The 26,113-nt window shown below is 33.5% G+C and overlaps 1 protein-coding gene across 14 annotated transcripts in view; it reads right to left on the bottom strand.

The window, feature by feature from the left end:
- LOC145297516 (ubiquitin carboxyl-terminal hydrolase 9X-like) overlaps positions 1-26,113 on the bottom strand; it is a 292,030-nt gene that overhangs the window by 176,904 nt on the left and 89,013 nt on the right. For all 14 annotated transcript variants that reach the window (XR_013870257.1, XR_013870258.1, XR_013870256.1 and 11 more), the window contains one exon: positions 1,385-1,705. Coding sequence is in view for 11 of the 14 variants with exons in the window: in XM_080143416.1 (XP_079999542.1) it covers positions 1,385-1,694 (310 nt within the window). In the remaining 3 variants the exon portion in view is untranslated. The remainder of the gene's footprint in view (positions 1-1,384; positions 1,706-26,113) is intronic.

The following is a 26,113-nucleotide window of genomic DNA, read 5'->3' as shown; positions in this document are numbered from 1 at the left end:
GGTCAACTGCTGAATCATGTCACACGATCTTGACGTCAGCAAGCTCTAATGGCAGTCTGAATTTAAAAAACGTTATCGGTAAAAAAAAATTTAACCCTCACACAAGCTAAACTATGAACTTCTACGCTATGACAACGTTACCAAAGTTATCACGTTAAAAATAGTTAGATATGATAGTTAAACGAAAAATAACAAGCCAAAAATGTGAAAAGAAAAAAAAAGAAAAAAAATATGCTTACAAAAAAATATGCTTACAAAAAATATTAACGATCGAAGTTTTCACACAAAAAAAATAAAAAGCCAGATGCCATTTTCTTTTTTAGAGTAAGGAAGACTAAGTGAGAGAGAGAGAGAGACACATACACAAACATAAACAGAGAGAGAGACAGAGACAGATAGAGATGTCTAGACAGGAAACGAAATACGTAATTTAATAAACGCTAATGTGAAGTAAAACAAAAAAAATAAAATACTGCTACGTCATCTCGTAACGCTCCCGCGATGACCTCATTTAGTGACTATCTGTCAATCAAACCTCTTTCACTCGCTTTATAAGCCATATTTTAACACTATAATCAATTCCTCTTACTCTTGGCCTAGACGGTTAAGTGGTTGGAGTTGTTTCACCTCTGCGTCAAGGCTCCCGGGTTCAATCCAGCCTCACGACCAAAACTATTTTTTTTTTCTTTTACATCTTTAGACATGCAGGCAACGTTTCTTTCTTTCTTTTTTTACTTCGCTTATTCTTTAGTTTAATTTCACCCCCCCCCCATACACACAGTGTTTTTTTGTTTTTGTTTTTTCGATTTTTTTAACATCGTGTCAGGATTATTACTTATCCCCACCTACAAACACCCGGGCAACGCTGAGTACCCCCCCCCCCGCTAGTATATATATATAAAAGCGAAAATGTGTGTATGTATGTATGTTCGCTTTTTGTGTATGTCCAAGAAAGGCTTTTTTCAGAGAAGCAGTTGGTCGGTTTGCAACTTCTTAAAACTTTATATATCACATATAAATCGTAATATCTCCGAGTTAACAACGGAGCTCGCCTGTCTATTTAATTTGCTCGACTTTGGGAAGATAAATATTCAACATTTGTCGCTCGCCGCATGTGGATAGGCTTTAATTCATGATGTTTGGTTTACCCCCCCCCTCCCTTTTTTTTTCTTTTTGTTTTTTTTTCAACAGGAACATTGTTTTCGTCTTTGCAGAAAATGATTGAGTTTTGCAAAGGGACAGGAAACTGTTTGGTGCATCTTAGGTCAGAAAGTATCTTCAGTCTAATTTGGTAGCACCAGCACATGATTTCAAGGATAATTTGCTTGTATTAACATTTAAGATTTTTCAACATTCTATTGAAAAGTAATTTATAAATACTTACAATCTTTACTGAGTTTAATAGATGCTTCCAAAAGCAATTCTAATTCACCCTTCGGCAGAACCGGTACCACCCATCTTGGTCGATTGATCATTTCATCCAACTTAGCCAGAGCTTCATGGGGAAATTCTGGCTCTTGCTCATCTTGCATTTCTGTGTGGCCATTGCCTTGGCCACTTTCTTCACTCGTAGACTGGGTCGCCTTTTGCTGCTGCGGTGGTGCTTGAGTGTTATCTTGGGGGGAGTCCTCACCAGCAGGACTCCCACGCATCACAATGGTCATGTTATCTTGGACTTCTCCAGTTTCAACCATTCACTGGCTCACTACAAAATATAATAAAAAAACATATGTGATGATAAAGTTATGTCTAAAATCAAACAGTCAACAATTTTAATAATACAAAAAACTATCATGCTGTTATCTCGTCACCATGCACACATTTCAGCTGTACACGAATGATTTAGATGGTGAACGCAGTTTAAGGAAGTGTTATAACAGTGACTTGCTATCAATATTGTACTGCAAAATATTGAAAAGAAACATTAAACATAAAAAAAAAAAAATATGATGCAGAGAAACTGTATTAAGGTTTTATTCAGCATATACAAAGTATCAACAGGAATACTTATAGTTCGTTATTAAACATAAGGCAGAGGGATAGTATGTTCACCACAATCTCTTCTGGTATTAGAAAATTTTTTAACCAAAAATGCTATACTCAAAGATTTAAGCAGTTGGGAGTTTACACAAATGCTCAGATAACGGAAAAGCAATTTTGTTTACTGGTGTAACTAATAGAATTGGTGCAGCTGAGTGTTGAATAAATATGCTGCAATACCATAAACATTCAATGTATCCATTAAAAAAAAAAAAAAAAAAAAAATGGAGGACTTAAAAGTTGAATTGTAATGCGTTTTATGTACAAGAAACTGAAATCTCGTATTAAGACTATTAAAAATGAAAATATTGCATGATTTTTGTATTGTAGAATAATATCTGCTAAATCAACCCATTTGCCCCCCCCCCCTATATGATTCTTCCTTTTATTTAAATAATTACATCTGAACACACTGAAAAATTTGGTCAAAATAAAAATATATCAGGTTGACAAGAAAGTTCTTGTTTTTAACTTTTAAATTCAGATGAACATATCTCGACTCAAACAAAAATGTGTTCATCAAAATAAGCACCATCAGATTCAAGACACTTTTGTTAACTCAAAACAAGTGTATTTATGCCAGTTAGGTAAAAATCTTGCATTCTGATGGCCATGAAGTCACTGAAGGCGTTTTTTTTATATCGCTTAGGTTTTTGAAGCATTTCTCACACAAAGTTGTAGAGGTACTTGAAAAAGTGGTAGTCGATAAGTGAGAGGTCTGAAGAGTATGGCGGATACTACAGAGTTTCGTAGCCCAATTCGTTCAACTTCTGCAAGGTCAGTTTAGCAACATACAGTCAGGCATTGTCGTGGAGGAGAATTGGGCTTTTTCTGTTGACTAATGCTGGGTGTTGTTGCCGAAGTTTCTGATCCATTTCATCCATTTGTTGAAAGTATTTCACTGCCATAATACTTTTGCCTGCATTCAAAAAACTAATGGATGAAACCGGTCAAAGACCAAACAGTCAGCATGATTTTCTTTTTGTGCAACTCTGGCTTTGGAAGGTGCTGTGGAACTTTGTCGGCATCTAATCACTGAGCATCGCTGGTTGTCCTAAAAACCCACTTTTCATCAAAAGTCACAACCCGGTCGAGAAATGGGGCGTTCTTGTTGCATAAAAGGGAAGATCCCACTTCATAATAAGCATTTCTTTTGGTTCTCGTTCAATTCTGGGAGGCACCCACTTATCAAGTTTTTTTTTCTTTACAATCTCTTAAATAGTTGGAAATTGTCGTATACGTTACGTCTAATTCAGAATTAAGTTCTTGAACAATTGTGTGGATTTTCTTTGACTAAGGCTCTTAATTGATCGTTGTCAATATTCGATGAGCAACTACTATGCTCATCTTCAAGACTCGTCACCACCACAAAACTTCTTTAATCACCATTATGTTGTGCATTCAGTAGTGGTTCCTGGACCAAACACTTCATTGATATCGCAAGTTGTTTCAGCAGCTTTTCGACTTAGCTTGAAATAAGAAAATTGTGTAAATTTGCTTTTATCCATCCTGTATTCAACATTCAGAAAAGACGTAATTGTTGTAAAACAATTGTAATTTAAACGATTAAATAGAGCGAAAAACGCTCTTTAAAAGGTATTTTAATGAAAAATTTGAAAATACATCATTGGACATCAAAATTAAAGATTCTGCAAGAACTTTCTTCAACCTAATATATAAATTTAATCTAAAAATTTAATATTAAATAATCTTAGGGCCATTCTAAGATTTTAGGGCAGTGAACTATTTTTTTTCCTATGAAAATAAATCTTGTGCATTTTTGTTTTAAAATTTTGAATACAATTATGTATAGCTTTAAGAGGATCTTGGTAGAGTTTTGCCACCGATTGCAGGTTAGTAGTAGAGCTAGAGGCAATTACATGTGAACATCCTGAAAACTTGGCAGAAAGACAAAATTATTTTAGAGTAGGGAATTAGTTTCACATAAATTCAATGTAAAATAATCCACGAATGCCAAGCCATTCTAGTGTTTTAGGACAGTTATTTTATTTTTCTAGGAGACAAATCTTATGCGGTTTTTTAGGATGTGCAGTCTTATATATAAATTGTGTGTAGTTTTAAGATGGTGTGTACAATGGTGGGGGGTGGGGATCTTGTCACTCGGCCTTAGGGTTAGTAGTAAGGTTATGTGAAAGGTTATTTTGAAGCAAGTGTCATTAGGACAGGGTTAGTGATAGAGTTAAGAGGCTTTTTGGGTGGGGTTTGTCACAGATTTAAGATTAATGGTATGACAGCCTCAAAAAAGGAACTTTTAGGAGGTGGGCTTGTCACTTAGATGCACATTTAGTGGTAGCATAATTTATATATATATATATATATATATATATTTCCAGTCAAATAACATCGCAGATCTCAAGAGCCATGACAGCCAACAATCTGAAAAATTTGGATAGCATCATCCTAACGAGTATAAAATTTGTACTTATGAGACATCGGCTTGGGTTATAACTGGTTGGATGACCACATCACTTGTTTGAGGCGAAGTAGGTTCATTTCATAGTCGGATTTTGTCACGGTTTGCTTGATCTGTGTTAGTTAAGACTTTCTTGTGCATGGCGCATTTGCTTATGTGGCTCGGGTTTTGAATCCTGATTTCGAATATGTCTAGCTGATAAGCCCAAATACTGTGGGCCCAGATCACCGATTTGTGGAAATAGAGGCAATAGCAAGTGACCAGGTAATGGTTAAGGGCTTTTTTAAGGTAAAACAATGAGTCGAATACAGAAAAATTAAAATATTTAAAAAATGTCAAATTTGGATGTGTTTAGGGTCCAAAAACTTAAATTTCAGTATTTTGCTTCCAAAAGTGCAAATTAAATATTTGGGCATATCTTGATGAAAAATGATCCACTGGCAATTGCTCAGGGCTTGTTGTCAGTTTAATAATGTGAATACGAAATAGTATATATATTACAACATATCAATCAAGATATCTTCAACAAGAGAAACATAAAATTTCTTTGGTAGGTTGAAAATTTTTGCAGGAGATCTAATAGTGTGATCATCTGCATCAAATTCAATGCAATACTTATTAGGATGCAATCGATTGGACTGCTTTATAACACGAAGAACAAAACGTTCTAGCAGTCTATAAATATCATCAGTTAACTGTTGGTGATGGTTTTCTTGAAAGGAATTGCAAATAATTACGGATGTCTTTATTGTTGGACTCCAAACATTCTTCTGACGAGTTTCCTAATCCACAGCCATCATTCATAATCATCAACTCGACTAAAATGTTGAATTATTCCATGAAAAGTGGTTTAGCTTCATCCATTTAAAATGATCACACACATTCCTAGTTGTACTTTGGCAAAGAATTTTCATCTTATCAAGGTTAACTTGTCTTGAAGATGCAACACTAAGGATTATTGACAACTGGTGATGCAAAAGCAACAAATTATCCGTGTTTCACAGGAATCAATTCTTGCATGCAATTAATAACCTCAGAGAAAAAAATGTCTTCCTTGAAGGCCATTTGTTGAGGTTTCATCTTTTCCACCAACAAGATTACATCTATCCAGATAGAGACTAGTTTTCCCCATGAATTATGTTAAGGACTTTCTTTGGAGGGATCAATTGGTCACCTAATGACCCATACTTCTCAATCCATTGTTGGTATTTTATGTGGCAACGATACATACTTTTGAGGAACCATGTGGTGCCATTGGTGTAGGCATGGGTTATGGTCATACTTTTCTGGTCTGATACAGAAATTGGTTTCACTAACATCTTGCCTGGTTTTGAAGTCACCATTCTTAGTAGGAACCACACCATCATCATCTAGACTTTCCCACAACTTGGTATCATGAATTCTTATCAATTTACATTACATGCCTTATTGACAATGTGTGCACACCGATTGCGGAAATGCTGTCTTTTCTTTGTTGTTATAACATCATCACTTTCAACAACAACAACAACAAACAACTTTACTTCTGTAGCAAAAAGTTTGAGCACAGCTGAATTGCCTTGTGCCGACTCTTTAAATGAGCGAATTGCATCCATGATGATTTGAAGAATTCCAACCAGTCAGCAGAATCTTGGATTACATTGAATTCTTTTCCACATTTACTGATACAAGCATCATAACCAGGAAATTTGGTTAGTGGAAACTGTGACTTGTAATAATGATTACTTGAAAGATTTGTTTTTGTGTAATGGGCACTTTGCTAATTTCTTCTTATGTAAATATATACATCTGAAATGTAAATATTGATGTTATAAAACAATTACTGCAACAAACATTGAAAGTTTAAATGATATAAAGTTTAAACAAAAGACAATCAAGGAAATCCCAGACACAGGGAACTTCCATATGGACAATTCTGAATTTTTAGAAAATGAGTATGTATGAACGTAGCATGCATTCAACATTGATTTTCAACAAATGTTTTCTATTTGAAAAGAATTGGGGGGAATCTTAATATTTCTAAAATATTTCTTGTAACCATAGGATATTTTTCAAGGTATATAATTCGGCAATTGGCTAAATCTACATATATCAATTCACATTCCTGTTGGTTTGTTTGTTGATTCACAATTTGATTAATATACAAAGATCTGTTACTTTACTCTTCCATTTATTTCTATATATATAGTATGATTCTTGTAAAATATACAATTAGGAGATCATCTCATTTGCATATTACATTAAGGGAAATCGATTTTACTAAATAGAGGTATGTTAATGTTTCTAGCGAGAGAATTATTTTAAGTTTAAAATTATTATTTAATAAACTTTAAATAACAATTATATTGATAAAATATTCAATTTAATTTATTTTGAATTATTATTTTCGACACTGACCTTTTTAAAAACGGGGCTAGAGTTATTTCCCCCTAGAAACTTCAAAACATAAAAAAATATCTCAAACTAAACAGCTGTTGCTGTTTCAGCTGCTGATCAGCTTATAATTATTAGCGCTACTATCCAAATTGTTTACTTTCACTGAAAAGTGTTTTAAATTATGGGGAAAAGTCTAATTAAAAAAAGCTGCTACCAAAAGACAAATACACAAAATTTTCATTTTAATTCAAAAATAATAAAATCATTAGTTTATTACTTGAGATATGGAAAAAAAAAAAATGTTCGATGCACATCATGTTGAACTGTAAAAAAAAAAAATTAAAAAAAAATAGACCAGTTTATTTCATAATCTGACAATAAGATTTTTTTTTTTTTCCCCCCTCATTGTTTTTTAAATTTCATGATGGAATTCTTTATAAGAGAACGGTACCAAGTTTTTAAGCACCGGGAGGGTAAAAAAAAAAGCATCTGATGCAAAATGGTAGTTCCATAGCATTAACATTTTTATCGTTAATTTCCTAAAAAGTCTAAAGATATATCATGTAGATTATTTATTAAAGCATGTGAAATGATATTCATATCTGAACAAAATGTCGGTAATTTTGAGGACTTAAAGTGTTTTTGTTTTCTTTTTAAATATGACTATTTTAATAGAACTACCTTGAAATTTGCAATTATCCAAAGCATTTTATGATTGATGGGCATTGCTACATGTATGAACATAGTTATGACTAAAATGTTACTGAGATCAATACTATTTTTTCTGGACACATTTGATTTGTGAAATATTAGCAAGTCACATACTATAACATTTAAGACTTAGTATCAGTTTACTGAAGAAAAGATAGGTTTTACAACAATGGCATAATCAGTAATTTTGTGGAGAAGCAAGTTAAGGAGAAAAATCAAAAGAATAGTTTCTATTTTGTAGATTGGAAAATATATTTAGAAACGTCTTTTGCTTTATGGTTGAGAACATTTGAATTTAAAAAGAAAGTTTATGTCAGTTCTTTTGTAAAATATTGAAAAAAAAAAAAAAAAAAGTAGGTTTTCAGCATCTATTATTAAAAGGTGTGTGTAATAACAGTTGTATCAATATATACTTTTCATGAGAAAATCCTCAAATATAAACTTTCAACTGGAACTGTCCACTTTGCCCATAAGTAAATCATTACATACGTTTAAACTATCCTGTCATTTATTTTGCTCAAATAAAATCACTAAGATACACTTTATTTTTGTTTAAAAAGTTCATAGCTCACAAGATAAAATCGATTAAAAAAAAAAAAAAAAAAAAAAAAAAAAAAAAAAAAAAAAAAAACAATGGTAAAAAAGGGAGACACATAATAGCTGTACAGGTCAGAGTCAATATCTATTGAGAAAATTGAATTGAATCGCGCATCTATACAGCAAAAGAGTCAACAAAGAAGAAAAAAAAAATTTTTTTTAACTGAAATTAGACACTGTATATATTTTTATTTGGACAGGTTTTTTTTCAACAGGAGTCCTCATGGATTGTTAAAGGTTTTTTGTTTGTCTTGTTTTAATAAAAAATAAAAATGTCTATAAAGAAAATTTGTAAATAATGAGAAAAAGGTCCATGGGTAAAAAAAAAGGTTGAGAACCATTGATGAAGGTAATTAGAAAGTTTGTTTGCCTCCATATTCTTATTTGAAATAATCACAGCTAAATCATTAAAAATCATAACATTTTTCAGATAAAACACTTCAATACAAGCTTCCTTATTATAAAATTTATCTGATAAAATAATGTGAATAACTGTAAATATGAACTCATTTACTTAAAATTATTAATGAAAAAGGAAAATGTTTCAAATTCCTATATTAAAAATATAGGATTTAAAAATAAGAATGCTTGAGATCTTAGCTTATGTATTTATCTTTCTAAGTATAAAAGACGGTTTATTGCGGACTATTATCCTCATCTTTTTAGTTGTTTTACGACATTTTGGTCAACTATTCGTCTGGTCTTCGTCAGGTGGTAACCGCGATGGGATAGGAACTCCTAATCTAACTGCATCTACAGCAATTACTGCCTTCCATAGTTGTTGTCGTCTCACTATGTTTTCCACAACAACTACAGAAGGCAGCAATTGCTGAGGATGCAGTTAGGAGATTCAGAGTTTCTATCCCATTATGGTTACCACCTGACGAAAGCCAGAGGAATAGTTGACCGAAATGTCATGAAACAACAACTAAAAAGATGAGGATAATAGTTCGCAAAAAATACTCATCTCAATGAATTCCAATTATATAATATATATAAAAGATGGTGTTTCGATAAAAACATTGGTTCTCATCACCTCACTGAGTTAGCATCAGGAAAGATATTCAGTCTAAAATATTTTGCCTAAGTTAAACAAATGACTTCCAAAAAAAATCTGACCATAGATCAGTTTGGAAGTTAATTTCTAAAAGCCATCCACTACAAGCTGGCATGTAAAATGAGCAGTAAACTGAATATGACGATGACATAAAATAGTATTTTCCACTTTTACAATGACGTTAAAACATTGATTTCAACTTCCCATTATAATTTCTATTTTATTTCAATGAGATTTTTCTTCATGATATAACAATTCTATTCATAAATATTTTATATTATGGATAAAAGACAAAAATTTTCTCATTGCTTCACCTCTGGATGAACTTGATTTTAAATAAGTTGCTATCAAATTATAAATTAAAACTAAGGCCTACCCTTCCTCCCAAACCACACTGTAAGCAAGTCAATATTCGCCTCCAACAAGTAACTAATTTAAATTTTAATATTTTATAAGATGTCTAGTCAATTGTCTGTCAATGACACGTCTGTCAATGCTAAACCCATTTTTCAGTACACATTTTTCATCATTAAATTCTCTTCAAGAAAATGAAATGTAAAAAATTAAACTTAATATCAAAAATTCCTAAAAAGACAGCGCATGGTTTAGAAGCACAATGGAACATTTGACTTTAAATGTGGACCAAAGCAAAAGTTTCTTTCTGCCCATTTAAAGGATTCAAAAGTACTAATTTCAAAGCATCACAATAGTGTAAATAAATTTGTCATTTTAACCTTTTGTTAATAGTTGAAAAGAAAACAAATGAAAAATTTTCAAATTTTGAAACTGTAGAACAGAAAGTTATTTGTGGCTTTTAAATTCTTAAAAATGCCTTGAAAGTTTAGCTAATTATTTATATCCAATGGAAACTATTACTTTCATAAAAACTAGCGGAACCTGTGGAAATTCCACAGGGGACTCATTCATATGTAATACTTTGATGTTGGTATTCCGTAGATGTTCAGTGTAAACTGAGACTGATATTATTGTAGCTCTTTTGTTAAAACTGCAAAAGTATTAATCTAAGTTAACAAGGATGCCTGGGATAGCCCGGTTGGAAAGTATGCTTAAATATATTTTAATTCTTGCAGATTTCATAAATATCATTATAATGTTCTATCGATGTTCATATATTATAAAATTGTAAATTCAAAAGTAAAAAAAAATATATCCATATGACTTGGGTGCATCAGCTTGAATCGAAACCCAAACTAAACTTATGGAAAAATATATGTATATATAGCCATTAGTAGTAATCCACTTTTTAGAAACACAGAAAATGAAATTCAAAACATGAGGTTAGAAGAACGACCACGTGCAATTTTTATTTTTTTAAATAAACAAATATTCATTTATTTAAAGTTTCAATTTTTCTGATCATAAAGCCCTGATCAGGAATTCTTTTTTAAAAAGAATACATTTTTTTCTTACTAGCCATGTTGTTTGACAGTTTATTTGTCGAAGATGGTGATTGTGTATTGCCCAGTCCAGTAGGTAGGCGACTATTCATACACAAATTTGTAGCAATTAGAAGTAATCCACTTTTTATTTAAAAAGTTAAATAAATGAATATTTGTTTATTTTAAAAAAATAAAAATTTGCACATGGTATTTCTTCTAACCTCAGGTTTTGAATATATATAACTTCAGTTTCTTCAGCTATAATCGAAACAGAAACCAAAACGTGAAAATATTTTGATAAAATCTATATCTATAAAAGTGAAAGTGTGTGTGTGTGTGTGTGTGTGTGTGTGTGTTCACATTTCCCTATGCAATAACTGTCAATTTTCAGTTTACAGACTTGAAATTTGATATACAGGGTACTGACATTTGGGAAAATCAAAGTGATCGGTTTTCAGCCAGAAATTTGGCGATTAAGGGGTCAAAGTGCAATGATTTGACCTTTGAGAACTCTACCAAACTCCTCCGACAATTTTGGGTCTAAACACTTGACATTTTAGATATAGGTTCCTTGGACATGGATTTAGATCCATAATAACTTGATTTAAGCCCAAAAACAATAAATTTTAAGGGGTCATAACAGGGGTCAAAGTTTCAAAAAATTGACCGCTTTTTTTTTTTTTTTTTTGCTTAGCATATACCTCCAAATACCCAGGCTAGTTATTTATATAACAAAAAGATTACTGGAGTGCCATCAGCTATAATCAAAACCAAAACTTATGAAGAATTCTTTGTAAAATTATTTATTACAAGAAATGATAGTCCATCTTAGTAAGCTTGCCACCAGCAATTGGGGTGCCGACCCCAAAACACTGAGGCAAACAGCTCTCGCACTGTCATTCCACAGCGGAGTATTGTGCCCCAGTATGGGCAAGATCATGACATGCCCATAAAATTGATGTAGAGCTAAACAAGGTATACCGGACCATAACTGATGCCCGACGACCAACTCCCTTGACAGCTCTATACTGCCTAACTGATATTCCACCACATATCAGGTAATATGTCATCACCAGAATAGAACGGTACAAACAGCTTAACGACCACAGGCACTCAAGGTTTGGCCACCAATCAGTGAGACAAAGACTAAAATCTTGCAGTAGCTTCATCAATATAGAGGAAATCGATCCCAGGCAAGCTGCCTCCTATAGGATGGAACGATGGCGAGACTATAACAGCAGGAATTAAAATGAAGCCCTACCAGACCCAAAAGAAACATCCCCAGGGTTCAAACCTTGGTAGAACAAACTGGGTGACTCTAAATAGAGCCAGAGCCAAAGTAGGCAAAACAAAAGACAATCTCCACAAGTGGGGCCTAGACACCTCACCTTTATGTCCATGTGGAGAGGTACAAACGATGCACCACCTTAGGGAAAACTGCCGATTGGGCCCTCATTGCTCAAACCAAGACCTTAAGGAGGCAAACAGCACCACTATGCGATGGGTTAATTTCTATTGCGATAAGATATGATGATAGTCCATAATTAAACGACAATCACTCAGATGTAAGCATGACACACTATCCTATTAATATATAGTTTTATAAAAATTTGAGTCAATTTAATGATCAAATAACACCTTCCTTTTTTTAGTAATGATTTGGTTAAATTTTTTTTTAATTTTTTCTGATCACTTTTTTTTTTTTTAAAACAATGAGTCAACTTATTAAGACCAAATGTCTTGATAAAATATGGGCCAATGAGATAAGTGAATTATCAGCTGAATGAGAAATATGATTAAAATGAATGGACAAAATTTAATTAAGGACAGATTGACATTTGTTGATATTGGATTTGCAAAGAGACCCTGTTTTAGTCTACAAGGAAACCGTCTCCTGTAACATTCCACAGATGGAAAGAAACTGTTCGTATAAATATTCCATTTCAGGTTAGATAACGCGAAGAAAAAAATTTTTTTATTATGGTAGCTATATGACATAAGGCAAGGTGATGTATTCTTTTTGCACGACCTTGGACCAAACTTGATGACTGATGAAGATAATTTTCTCAATCAAAATAAGTTTAATAGGAGCAAGTTTTGGCATAAATTCTTAAAAGCACAATGATTAGAATATTGTCAAAACCAGTTGCCTTGGTGGCATCGAAGTTCGATAAGTTTGGTAACATCTTAGACAAATATATACATTTAGAGTATTTTTAGTCATGAGGAAATTCTGGAAGTAGGTGGTCCAGATATCAAGAGTGGAATTTGAAGCAAAGTTCTTTGCAAAAAGTTTGGCTTTACCAAATGTTGAGATTTCCTCTGATTGATAATGACATAGGTTTAAAAAATAGAAAAGAAAAGTTTGAAATATCTACATAAAATATATTCAAAGATATATTCTTCAAAATACTAAAACAAAAATTATATAGCTTTTCAAAGGATAGCATTAACAAGTATCAGGGAAAACCCCAAATTACTCAAGTTACGGTTTATTATAGATTTGTCCTAAAGTAGGAGTGTTTTCAAGTAATTCAATCAATATTATAGCAAGACTTGCACCCCCACCCCACCCCGATAGCTTTTAAGATTTGATATATCTCTAAATGACTTGTATAAACTTGTTTAGTTTCCAAGGATTGGTCACTTGGTATTTGAAAGACATTTGTATATATTAATAACTAAACAGGTATTTTCAAACTAATAAATACTAGAATTTCAGCCCGGCGTTGCCCGGGTGTTTGAAGGCGTATGTTGAGCAGCAAACAAGGCAGGCTCAAACCCATACCGCGAAGGAGGAAAAGAACGGGAAAAACATGAAGTCTTTGCTGTTATAACCGCCAAACCAGAAGTGACGTAGGTTTAAATTAAGGCTAGACAATCAAAAACAGGGGATGACTTTCGAAAATATGTGAAAAAAGCGACTCCTTCCTGTAAAAAAGTCCCCAGTTGAGGGTGAAGAAATTAATGATTTTAGCCAATTTTTCGGTATTTGTCGTCTCAAGGGTTGAGCTTCAAAAGGATACTGATCTTGTGAAAATTTGTCGCCTCTGTCGAAAGTTTTAGTCAGACGTGCAAGCATACATAAATTTATATATTCGTAGCTCAAATTTTCAACCCAAACTGATTAAAAAGCTTGCCCTATCTCTGAATACTCTTTATGCAAAATTTCAAATGTTTAGACCAGAAATTGTCAGAGTAATTGGTAGAGACCGCAGAGGTCAAATTTGTTTTTAACTTTGACCCCTATTATGACCCCTTAAAATTTATTGTGTGGGCTCAGATCAAGTTATTAAGTTAGATCCATGTCCAAGGTACCTATATCTAAAATTTCAAGTGTTAGACCAAAAATTGGCAGAAGAGTTTGGTAGAGTTCTCAAAGGTCAAATTGTTGAACTTTGACCCCTTAACAGCCAAATTTTTGGCTGAAAACGGATTATAAAGATTTTCCCAAATCTCAGTACTCTGTATAGCAAATTTCGAGTCTGTAGACTGAAAATTAACAGAGATACTGTGTAGGGAAATGTACACATGCAGACAGACACTTTCACAGATATATAGATAATAAAGTAAATAAAGTAGTGATTAACAAGTAAAACATGTAATTTTTTTTTTTATATTTGACATTGGTTGATAATCATGTTTTTACATGGATTATTAGTCAAAAGATTTCACAAAATCAGAATACACACATATCCAAGGCAACAGAATCCTTGGTAAATGATCTCCAGTATGTAGGAGAGTGAGGCCAAAATGGATGGTTACATTTAATACTACAAACACAAACTTTTTTTTTTTTTTTTTAACAATTATAAGAAACCTTACGAACCACTGATTGCCATGGCTGATAGCAACTTTCTCAAGAATACAACATTCAAATTCACGGGTAATATGAATTGAAATACATAGAAGATTCTGCCGAGTTTGCTGCAAAGGTGGACTCCGTCTACTTAACTAGAAAACGTCTTACACTTATCAGTATCCTATATTGTTATGAAGCTACCATCCCCATATCTGATGCACCAACCACTAGTCTCTTCCTTTTGGCCAGAATTTAAAAAAAAGAAAAATAGTAGGTCCTGCATTGTCATCCAAGCTCTAGCCCTGTGCCATCATCAGAATGTTGCAATTCTGTGCTTGTTTTACAGCTATTTCAATGTTCTGACAGACCTGGCTGTATTTGTGCCCTCTCAAGGTAAGTACCCTCCCCCCGCCCCCACTAAAAAAAAAAAAAAAAAAAAAAAACACCCGCTTATTGTAGTAGTTCCTAGATGCTGAAAAGTGTCCTACTCTTATAACTTTTCTTCTAACTACTTTTCTCTGCTCCATTTCTGACTGTACCAACATGCAGAAATTTAAATATATGAACTGTACAACTTTTCAATTAAATGGTCAGATTTACAGGTGTATCTTAATTCACACTCACAACATCTCAGTAGTAGTGTGCTTGTTTAAGGTGAATTAGTTTATAAAAAAAAAAAACATTAATACCAAACTCTTGCTCCTCACCATTTTATCATTCACCTTTTATTTATCCTTCCCCCATCATGTACACATTTGCGTTCAGACGAAATGTGCATGATGACATACAAGCAAGTTGTAGTAATATGCAGAGTATACATTTTAAAATTGTATAGAATTGAAAGCTTTAAATATAATGAATTCATAACAAATGAAAGATAATTACACAAAATGGACTTGAAAAGTTTCCAATCTATCTCTCATCAGCTCTTAAAAACTATTTGAATTATGTAATTCAGCTGATGGAGTATTTGGCAAGTCTCCTCATCGATCAATTATTAATTTATACTGATTTATTCCAACATTCTTCAGTTAACTAAACACTTATCTTGAACTAAAATCCAATCACAAACTCATGTGCTACTTAAGAACATGTATCTGCCAAAAGTTCAACATATTTCAAAGGTATATCTAGAAAATTTGCCAATGTTTATGTAAAAATCCAGCTTTTTGAAATGATTTGCAATTCAAAAAAAAGTGATGGTACTAACTTCTGAAATAGCAATTCAAAACTATAAATTAGGGAACTAAAGAAAGCCAATCTAATATGGTCTCCAATAGACCTACTATAAATAGGCCCCTTACTAGAGAAAAGACTAAAATATATGATTAACAAGAATAAGAAAAAAATTAAAGCGCTTCAAATTCAACTTTCTTTAAATCATTCACCCCCAAACAAGGCACACTACCAGAGATGGGGGAGCTAAATAGCAAGATGTCTGCTTAAATTACATTTAAATGCCTGCATGTACAGTCAGAGAAGCAGAAAACAGGAAGGAATTCCAAAGTCTAACAGTTTGAGAGAAGAAAATACAGGTTCCCCGGCATCTGGAGAACTCTACGGTGAAGGCACAAGAGTTGGGGGTATTTACGTTGAGGGAGGCACCAGTACGAAAAGTCCATCATAGCACATTCTATTAAAGTACTTATAAAACAAGCACAGAAGTGTAACATTGCAACAATGGCACAGAGGTAGGAGCTTGGTTGACAATGTGACAGTGTGGGGTGAAAGGTAGTTTTGTCTTGTCATGTGCGAGTTTTTATTTTTCTAGTGTAGTAGGAGCCAACCTTCTTTGTAGATTTGGCAATATTTTGTATGTATTTGTTTCAATTCATGTTAGTTGTGGATATTAGGCAGAGTAGTTTGAATGATGAACTCTCACTTAAAGTGTTATCATCCATAGGAATCAGTGACGGAAAAGGTTCTTTGTAATTGTTAAAAAAAAAATAAAATAAAATAAAAAAAAAAAAAAAAAAAAAAGTTTTGTTTTAGTAGCATTAAATGTTACTAGGTACGGGCAAAATGAATGCCGATGCGCAAAATGTATAAACATTTTGACCCCTCCCTTTACTAAAAAAAAAAAAAAAAAAAAAAAAAAAAAAAAAAAAAAAAAAAAAAAAAAAAAAAAAAATCACCAAAAATCAGGAAATTAAACAATGTTAGTGAAATTTTCAGTATTTATCAAATAATGATCGCGGAATATAATGAACTAATTATTTTTATTTAAAGCTTAGTGGAAATGTATTATTTTGTTTAAATAAAAAATACCTTTAAAGTTATGGTTTTCAGTAGTAAATAAAAAATCCAAGACTTTATTTTTGCTTTTTTTATATAAATAAAGCATCACAATTTGTAACAATAAAAATAATTTTTATAGGAAAATTACGAACAAAAACCCCTAAATCCGTATTAATGAATTTTATATAACTTGAAGAAAATTGAATTCCTCGAACTACCAATATTACCATTATTAAATTAAGCATTGCTTATTTAATATTTTCGTACAAAAAATTATAATTGCAAAAAATATTTCTACTTTTTTTTTTAAATTACGGGTTTTATATGCAAGATTTTAAGAATTTCCTTGCTCACAAGAATGTGAAACTTTCGCCGTAACATTTTTTATATAATATTGAACAATAATTAAAACAAATTTAAAAACAGGAACATAGAAAAATAATTAAATTAAAAAATGCAAAAATTAATACAAACGTTCAGAAAAGGAATGTACAGATGCGCGACTGGGATAAAAAAAAAAAAAAAAAAACTTTGTCCCTTTTAATTACATGACGTCATTTTCAGTCTTTCGACTGCCTGAAATTAACAAAATGTTAGTTTGTTACGTTTTACGAACGCCAGAATCACTTGGTCTTTGGGCCAATTTATTTATGCTTTGTACAAACAAGGTGTTTTTTTTTTTTTAAATTTAATTCAATATCTTAGGACGTTACTTTACTAAATATCTTTGAAATAGACCCAGAAAACTAATATTTATCTTTTAAAGGATTTTTACAATGAATTTATTTAACTTCAAAATTTAGCTGAATTGGGTAGTTCGCCGTGAAAACATTTTCATAACTATTTTTTCACGTGTACAAATATTTTTTTCCTTTTGGAAATTAAGGTTAGTCCTTAATCTTTCAAGTACAATCAAAAAGTAGTCGGAAACCTACAAAAAAATTATGATAAATCGGCTTTCAAAACTAGGTCCCCTTATTTTTGCCTGCCCATTTTTGCCCGTACCTATATGTTACCATCCATCCTCATTCCACAAGACTGAAAGTCATATTCTAATTTCGAATATTGCCCGCGATACACGAACATTCTTTTTCCCCACCAAATCTAAAGGTATAGAGTAGGGTCATCAGCAAATATACTCATCTCAGACAATTTCATTAAAGAGATCTTTTATGAATATCAGTAATAATAAAAGGTCCAACGATCAACCCTTGGACACACCAACATTAATGCCATGTTTACACGTACGGTCATTGAGGACAACCTAAATTTCTTGTCTAAGAAGGATCTGATAATATTAAGCATTTGTTCAGTAACACTGTACTGTTTAATTTTCATAAGACCTTTAAGCCAAACTGTCAAATGCTTTGGATATATCAAGGGCTACCACCCTAGCTTCCCTTACCTTATCCACTGCATGGTATATGCATTTCAGAGATTATTGTTAGGATATCCACACTAAAGCAGGCTTGCCTAAATTCATAGCATCGGTCAGAAATAAGTTTAGCATTTACAAAATGGACCAGCAGTGATTAATAACCGAAAGATTTTAGCAAAGAGAATGAGGAGGCTAATGGGGGTCATAATTCAGTCAGTTCTTTTTGCCAGAATTCTTAAATATTGATACCACAGTGGCCATTTTCCAGCTATCAGAGAAGGAAGATTCAGCAAGGCGTTGTAGAGATAAGATCAGGCCCAAATGCCTTAAATGTCTTCCATATTAGCATTGTTACTTTGTGTAAAATCTTAGCAAAGTTTCATTCTTCTATTTCAGCATACCTGTGATTCTAAAAGCTTTATTAACTGGTCATCATTCATCTTCCATGTTCCGAATCATTACAATTCCTTCAAGAATCTAATCCTAAATGGACCAATTTCTGAAGCCACAATGTTTTAGCGCCTGATTCTGCAGACCATTGGACACATTGGCTGTGTACCTTCAACAAATTCCTGAGGTCAATTGACTGTACACCAACTACATCTGCCGTCCAGTGCACAAATAGCAAATTCTGACTCATATGAATCAGCCATTGCTAAACTCGTCTCTTTTCATAAAGCCCTCTAACATTTATTCTAGACATCTTTTGGCAACCTCTAGGCAGGAGCCTGGTGAAACGATTGGTGATTTTTTGCAGAAGCTAGACTCACTCACTGTGGATTGTCATTTTGCGACAGTAACAGCCGAAGAACATCATGACCAAGCAGTTCGTGAGGCCTTCATAACAGGCATTCACTCTCATACAATTCAACAACGACTCTTAAAAGGGACACTCAATTTGAAAGACGCTTCTGACTTAGCTTGTTCTCTAGAAACAGCCCAAAAACAAGCCAAATCATATATCAACCATGTGGCGTCACCACCGAACCATCAGTGACTTGTTAGGCTTCTTGTACTTCTGAAAATGTTTCAGATGCAGCAAGGGAAAAATGTTTCTCCTACGATAATCAACAACATCCACAAATAAGTGCCCCCGCTCGTGATGCGGTCTGTAGAAGCTGCTGCAAGAGGGAACATTTCCAACTCGTCTGCTGATCAAATCACTCCCCTAAGAAAGTGATTTCTGCTTGTGAATCATCAATCGCATCTGTTGTAACCACTGCATCACCTGATTGTCTGTCAAAAGCCATAATTAAACTTTCAGTGAATGAAATGATCATGGAGGCTCTGGTGGATACTTGTAGCTCAAAGCTATATATCATCGAACATCATCCATAAGTACAACTTCTTGCAGGAAGATATCAATGGCATCCACAACCTTATCAAGCAGTACATTAGGTCACTGCTATGTGACATTAGCATATAAACGGTTTACCTACCCAGGTTTCAAACATACAGTCCTTTCTTCTCTTTGCTCAGACATCTTACTTGACTTTCTTAAACTACAAAGGTAGAAATACCCTTTGACGTTCACAAAGATCCCTTCTCTGTATGCGCCATAGTGATGTCCTGTCTCGTTTCTCCACCATTATTCAAACATTTATCGCCTGGTTGCAAGCCTTTTGTTACAAAATCCAGAAGGCACTCACCAATCCATCAGTTGTTTATACAATCCGAAATCCATTACCTAAAATACTATGCTATCAAACTCTCTCACTCTCCCTGGAGAACACAGGTTCTAGTAACTACTAACAACCGACACAAGAAGCGTCCTTATTATAGTCAGATCATCAACTGGTTCACGTACCTTAATGCTTATCCTTTACGAAGAATCACTTGCTAGTCTGTTTTTACTGCTTTGCACTTGCAGAATGCATATCAAATATCAATACAAGGAGAGAAGAAATTAACAGCTTTCAAAGCCTATGGAAATCTAAATCAATTCTGCCATATTCCATTTGACATAAACGGTGCATTATGCGAACCGAGAGTTCTCAAGTGTCATTATGCAAACCAAGGTGATTCAAGTGTCATTTGGAGTTGTAAAACCAGATCCTGAAAGCTTCCGTGCTTTGAGATATCTACTTTCACCATAAGATGCTAAATCATAAGTGAGTCGTTGGAATATTTTCATATGTTCAATGACTAGCACAGAATAAGTCTTCCTTCTACCTGAATCCTACTTAGCAGATTTCACCAACCTCAAAGCACGCTTCACTTACAATTGATCCCAACATACACCTTACTGTAGAAATTGACAATTTGGATGTTACCCTGGTTATCACTCTTCATCAAAATGGCCGCCCAGTTGCTTTCTTTTCCTGATCTTTCAGTTAGTGAGCAACATTACTCTTCGGTCGAAAAAGCACGTCATCATCGAATCAGTGTGTAAATGGCGTCACTACTTTATCAGTTTCATCTTAATACCTATTACAGATCAACACTCAGTAGCTTTCATGTATGACCTGAAACACTTAAGCAAAATAAAGAACAAGAAGGTAGAATGTTGGAAAATCGAACTATCAGCCCCTTAGATTTGATGTAATATACCATCCAGAGAAAGATAATACAGCCACAGACAAACTTTCTGGAGCGGTTTGCTCGTTGACTAATTCAACCAGTCTACAAGACCTATACATTCTATTGTGTCATCCAGGCATCACAAAGGTCTCATTTTGTACGTCTGCATAACCTCCTTTACTCCAGGATGTTCAAACTATTGGGAACTGTTCTGTCTGCAGAATTAAAACCACAATTTTTTCAGCTTACTAATTTTAAGCTTGTCAAAGCGACACAATCATTTAAATGCTTAAGTGTTGACTTTAAAGTTCCCCTGCCATCTAATCGTCGAAACTAATATCAATTATTGACGAAAAGTCATGCTTCCCCTTTGTCTTTCCTTGTCAAGATATGACTTCATGGTCATAAATTGTTTCTGTCAACTATTTTTGCCATTTCGCATGCCTTTCTTTACTCACTCTGACAGAGGTCCATCATTCCTTTCAACAGAACTAACAGATTTTTTGCATAGAAAGGGAAGAACAACGAGTTGCACAACCGCTTATAACCTGCAGGGAAATGGCCAGGTACAATGATTAAATGCCACGTTATGGAAAACGATATCGCTGGCATTGAAGTGAAGACTGCTGATTTCTCATTGAGAATCAGTTTTGTGCATTGCATTCGTTCATTATTGTGTACTGCCACTAATGCTACACCTCACGAGTGAATATTCCAGTATAATCGGAAATTAACATCTGGTACCTCTCTTCCCAGTTGGCTTTTGAATCCAGGTAGAGTCCTGATGAAACATAACATATGGTCATCTAAGTATAAACCCTTTGTTGACAAAGTTGAATTGCTAGATTACAACTCTCAATACACCCATGTTAGACTTCCAACTGGAAGGAAGAAAACAGGGTCGCTGCATCAACTTTCCCCAAAACCACACCTAATACTAATGACTTTTCTCACTGGAGACTCCACCTATACAACCAGATGCCTCAGTTGAATCGGGTGTATCCTCACACACTCAATACAATAAGAATCTATCAGAACTTATTTTTAGACAACAACATGTCCATCATTATCATCTAAGAAACAGAGGCTTTAACTTTTGTATATCATTTTATAACCCCTTCCTGAACTCTTTCCACTTTGAGTGAATGTCATAAAAGCATTGTTAGTTTGTGTAAAATCTTAGCAATATTTCATTCTTTTATTTCAGCATACCTATGATTCTAACTGAATAAAGCCTTATTAACAGGCAATCATTCATCTTCCATGTTCCAAATCATTACATGTCTAAGTTATTTTTTTAAATATCAAGGACATGGAAAGGGATGATTATTAGATCATAGAGTGTGGCTTCTGTTTGCAAAGGAAAATTCAGTTTGTGAGGTCTAAGGTGAAGCAAGAGACAAATCCCTGGGCAAGCACTTCTGCCTTCTCAGTTGCCATGCAGATGACATCATAGCTGTTGGATAGTGCTCATTATTCATCACACTATTATAAATTTTTCAGTAATCACATGCTCCTAATTTCTGCAATTCAATGCAAAACACCAGTCAAATTTATAAAAAATATTTAAAATTTACTTTAAAATTCAGTTGAAGTGTGTATGTGTGTATGCGTGTGTGTGTGTATATATATATATAAAAAAGATAGATCTCAAGTAACATGGAAAATGGCAAGCGCCCTCAACACAAGCCTAAAAGAGGTTCAGGGACTCTACAAAGAATAATTTGGAAGTTTTACAAATCTACATCCACACATGGGACGAACTTACTATGCAAAGGCCGAAGTGGCGAAAGCTTGTACGTGAAAGTTGTGATGCTCTAGAGAAAAGCAAGCAGGCCCACTGTAATCTGAAGCAAGAGCTTCGCAAAGGTATAATTGATGGCCTTAGCCATGACACACAGAGCTGGAAATGCAACACTTGTGAACGAGTGCTTTTGTCAAAAGCTGGTTACGTCAACCACCTTAAGTCGCACAAAACCCCTGTTCAGGTCAACTTTGCACCTTTTAGTCAGAATCAAACAATCTGTTTAACATGCAGCAAAGTTTGCAAACCTACTGCTGGTTTGAAAAGACATGTGATTGTACCCTCCAACCTCCAGAGGAAGTCAACTTCCTCTAGAGGTTGAAGGGTATTCCTATGTCATATCTGTCACATCTGCTTCAAGATGTGCAAATCTGCGGCAGGAGTGCAGAGTCATCTGAGATGGCATGGACGACAAGATTGGGAGAACTCAATGTGACGGCGATCATCTGGAAAGATGCAGCAGTCATCATTATATATACATATACATACACACTGGTTGATTACATCCCAATGACCAAAGGAAAGAATCCGCCCACAAACATAATTTTTACTTTTTATATTTGTTTTTAAATTCAGGAAATGGCTAAATTTCTTTTTTATTACCATCTTACACACATTTCGCAATCTGTAATGAGAAATATTGTCTTGGGTTTATTTAGCTGCTCTTCAGAAATTACCGAACATTAAATAACATTTTTAAAAAAACAGACAGTATTGCAAAAGATAATGGCAAGTCAAAACCAAAAAGCTCAATTTAAACATGACAAAAGAATTTTCATCCCTGCCCCCACTTCCCTAAAAGCCATTTAACATCACATTGGAAGATTATAACACTGCCATCTTAGATTTAACTGGCAAAGCAAAGATTCAATATAAGACTATATCAGCCAAATTGATGCAAAGCATTTAAAATTATATAAGCAGTTCAGTTCAGTTGAAGTGTGTGTGTGTGCGTGTGTAAATAAAATATAATATAAATTCAATTGTATTTTTTTTTAACAATCTAATTAGAATTACCATGTTTAAGAAAAGTATACATATCTGATGCTTTACAGATATATAGGTTGAACTCCACTTGACCCTCTCCATGCTACGGTTCACATTTATATCTACTGTCAAGATTGGGTTCATCTGTTATCAGTTTATCTGGATCTCCTAAAGCTCTCTCAACCTTACCAAAGCCAAAATCTTTGTTCAACTACATTCAGCTCAAAACTGTCAAGTATATAAATGCCATTAAGTCTACTTTTGTAGACTGGACTTTGTTGTCTTGTTATAATTGTTAAAAACCGATTGACTGTTGCAAACCTATCTCCACTCAACAGCATCATAAAACCACTTTTCAATCCTAAAATACAAGCAAACCAAATCTAAATATATCTCCAGTCCATTGTTCAATCCCTTCATTACTGTAACTGCCACACCCTGACCAACAGCCCCATGTCATTTTTTTTCTACCTTCTATCTATTGTCTACTGATAAATCCTATTTCCCATGTCTTTTGTGACCCAAACCTATTTCCTTTTGTTATATATTTTTTTTCTCTTTTTCTTACTAACACTAGGCGCACCTAAAGTATCAAAAATAGAGTATTGGCTCTATAATAATGAAATCTGCATAGATCAAAATGCATTTAAACATTTTACTATCAGGCAACATCACGAAGACTGCTAGTATATATATATATATATATATATATATATAAAACATTTTTTATACTATGCTATGCTATTTAAAATCATTCAGTTTAACATTTTACATGCTAATATGTGTTCAATGATTTTTAGAAATTAACTTCAAAGCTAACCTATCTCTGGCCAGGTCTTCACTTTCCCATCCTTAACACTTCCATGTTTCCTTGGCCTTCTCCTGTAAACTGAACCTGCTACCTCAATTCTTCCACATCTAATCCTGGAACTCCCTAACATAACATCTGTTCATGCACATCTCTTCCACTGTCCAGATCCAATCTTTTCCCAAGCTCATATCTGAGATTGTCTTTAAGAGTTGCGTCACATATCTATCATATCATTTCTATATCATCTCTCTTCAATCAACTCATGTCCCTAACCTTCACTGGTCAGGTTTCACTTTCATGCATCATCACACAGCATACACAACACTCTTCTGGTGGAAAGTGGCAATCATTGGCTGGTCGGCAATGGCAAAAGCTTCCAAAATTTACTCCATCCATTCTCAATTTTAGCTATTACACTAGCACCTGTTCCACCTTGTTTCAATAGTATTACCAAGTTTTTAACAAACTCAATAACTTTACCATTCATACATTTTCTCCATATCTGAATTCACATTCATCTATGTTGTCTTACACTTCTTGCAAAAATTGATTATTCTCTCTATAATGGGTAGTATTTTATATTCTTAATATTTTACTGTTTACAAACAGCAGAGATTAGTACTTGTAATTCAAATGTGATAAGTTTACCTCATTAGGTCTAAATCATGAACATACAAATTTTGAATGATGCATACAAGTTGAGAATTTCATGTTAATTAAATTATCTTTAGATGTTATATGCTAAGATTCAACGAAACATAGGCCACATTTTTTAGATTTACTAGAGGTACGTTTATTTGCTCTACCGATAATAGATCATTTCAGTTAATACGGTCTGTTATTTTGTAGTTTTAACATATTCAGCTAACAATGTTGAATCATCATTAGAATCAGTCTTATTTCAAGTGTGGATGCATAATTCCTACAACTGGATTTAAAATCACAGCCAGTGAACCCTAACATTACATTTATAAACTAGCTTTGAGGGTAAACATTTTCCTCCTAATGGACATTTATTAATGTTTACAATTACATTGGCGTGTTAAAATGGCAGAATAAATTCTTCGATACTTATTTTCAATTTATTTTAGTATTATTAGAAGCTAAAATAGTTAAAGCTACTTGATGTTGAATGTGATAATTTTACAAGGTTTTTAATAATTAATCTTCCCTAATTTATCTTTAGATAATTTATTTTTTTAATAACTTGACTGTATAGCAAAACCATATGGAATTATCTTATTTTTTTTATTACTTCTACAAGTTATGAGATTTTTTATTTGCAGTTTTGTTTGATATGGAGCATGTTTAGATACCAATTTAAGTGTACATAAATTGCCGGTTAAATTTATATTACACTTTAGGGTTCCTGAATTTTTTAGATGAGGATGGATTATTTGGATTACTGTTCTCATCTTGAGCATTATTTTCACAATGCTTTGATCGAAGTAATGACTTAGGATATGGATAATGAATAGAGAGCATGCTACCTCATGAACTAAGAACATTTTGAAATTCTGTGCAGATTCCGAAGTTCAACAAGATACACTTGATTTAGTGTTTCCTACGATAATTTTTCATCTGCACTTTTTTTTTTTTTTTTTTACATAGGCATCACCACTTATCAAGTCCAAGAGGCCACTCGAGGATAAGGGTTAAAGAGTGTACAGTAGTCAACTGGACAATATAGTAATCGATAGTAATGGAAATTCAGTAAATTTGTTAAGTGGAACGGCTTATCAAAAACTTGTTTACGTTGGACTTGAAGAAAACCATATTGTAGTCAGCTGGCAAGCAGAAAACGGAAGAGAGTTCCACAGGCATGCAGTTCTAAGAAAGAAGCTTTGTTCATGGAATGTACATTTAGGTTTAGGCACAGATAAAGAGTGAGGGGAATTATTGAGTGTTTTCAGCTAGACGAGTTTCTTATGAAAGTTTGGCGAGGGGGGATCAGAGAC

The sequence above is a fragment of the Euprymna scolopes genome, chromosome 18 (assembly GCF_053919585.1).
Source record: "Euprymna scolopes isolate OS-2025 chromosome 18, ASM5391958v1, whole genome shotgun sequence".
NCBI lineage: Eukaryota > Metazoa > Mollusca > Cephalopoda > Sepiida > Sepiolidae > Euprymna > Euprymna scolopes.
Note: the sequence above shows the minus strand (reverse complement) of the source record. Positions and strands in the feature narration are given on the sequence as shown.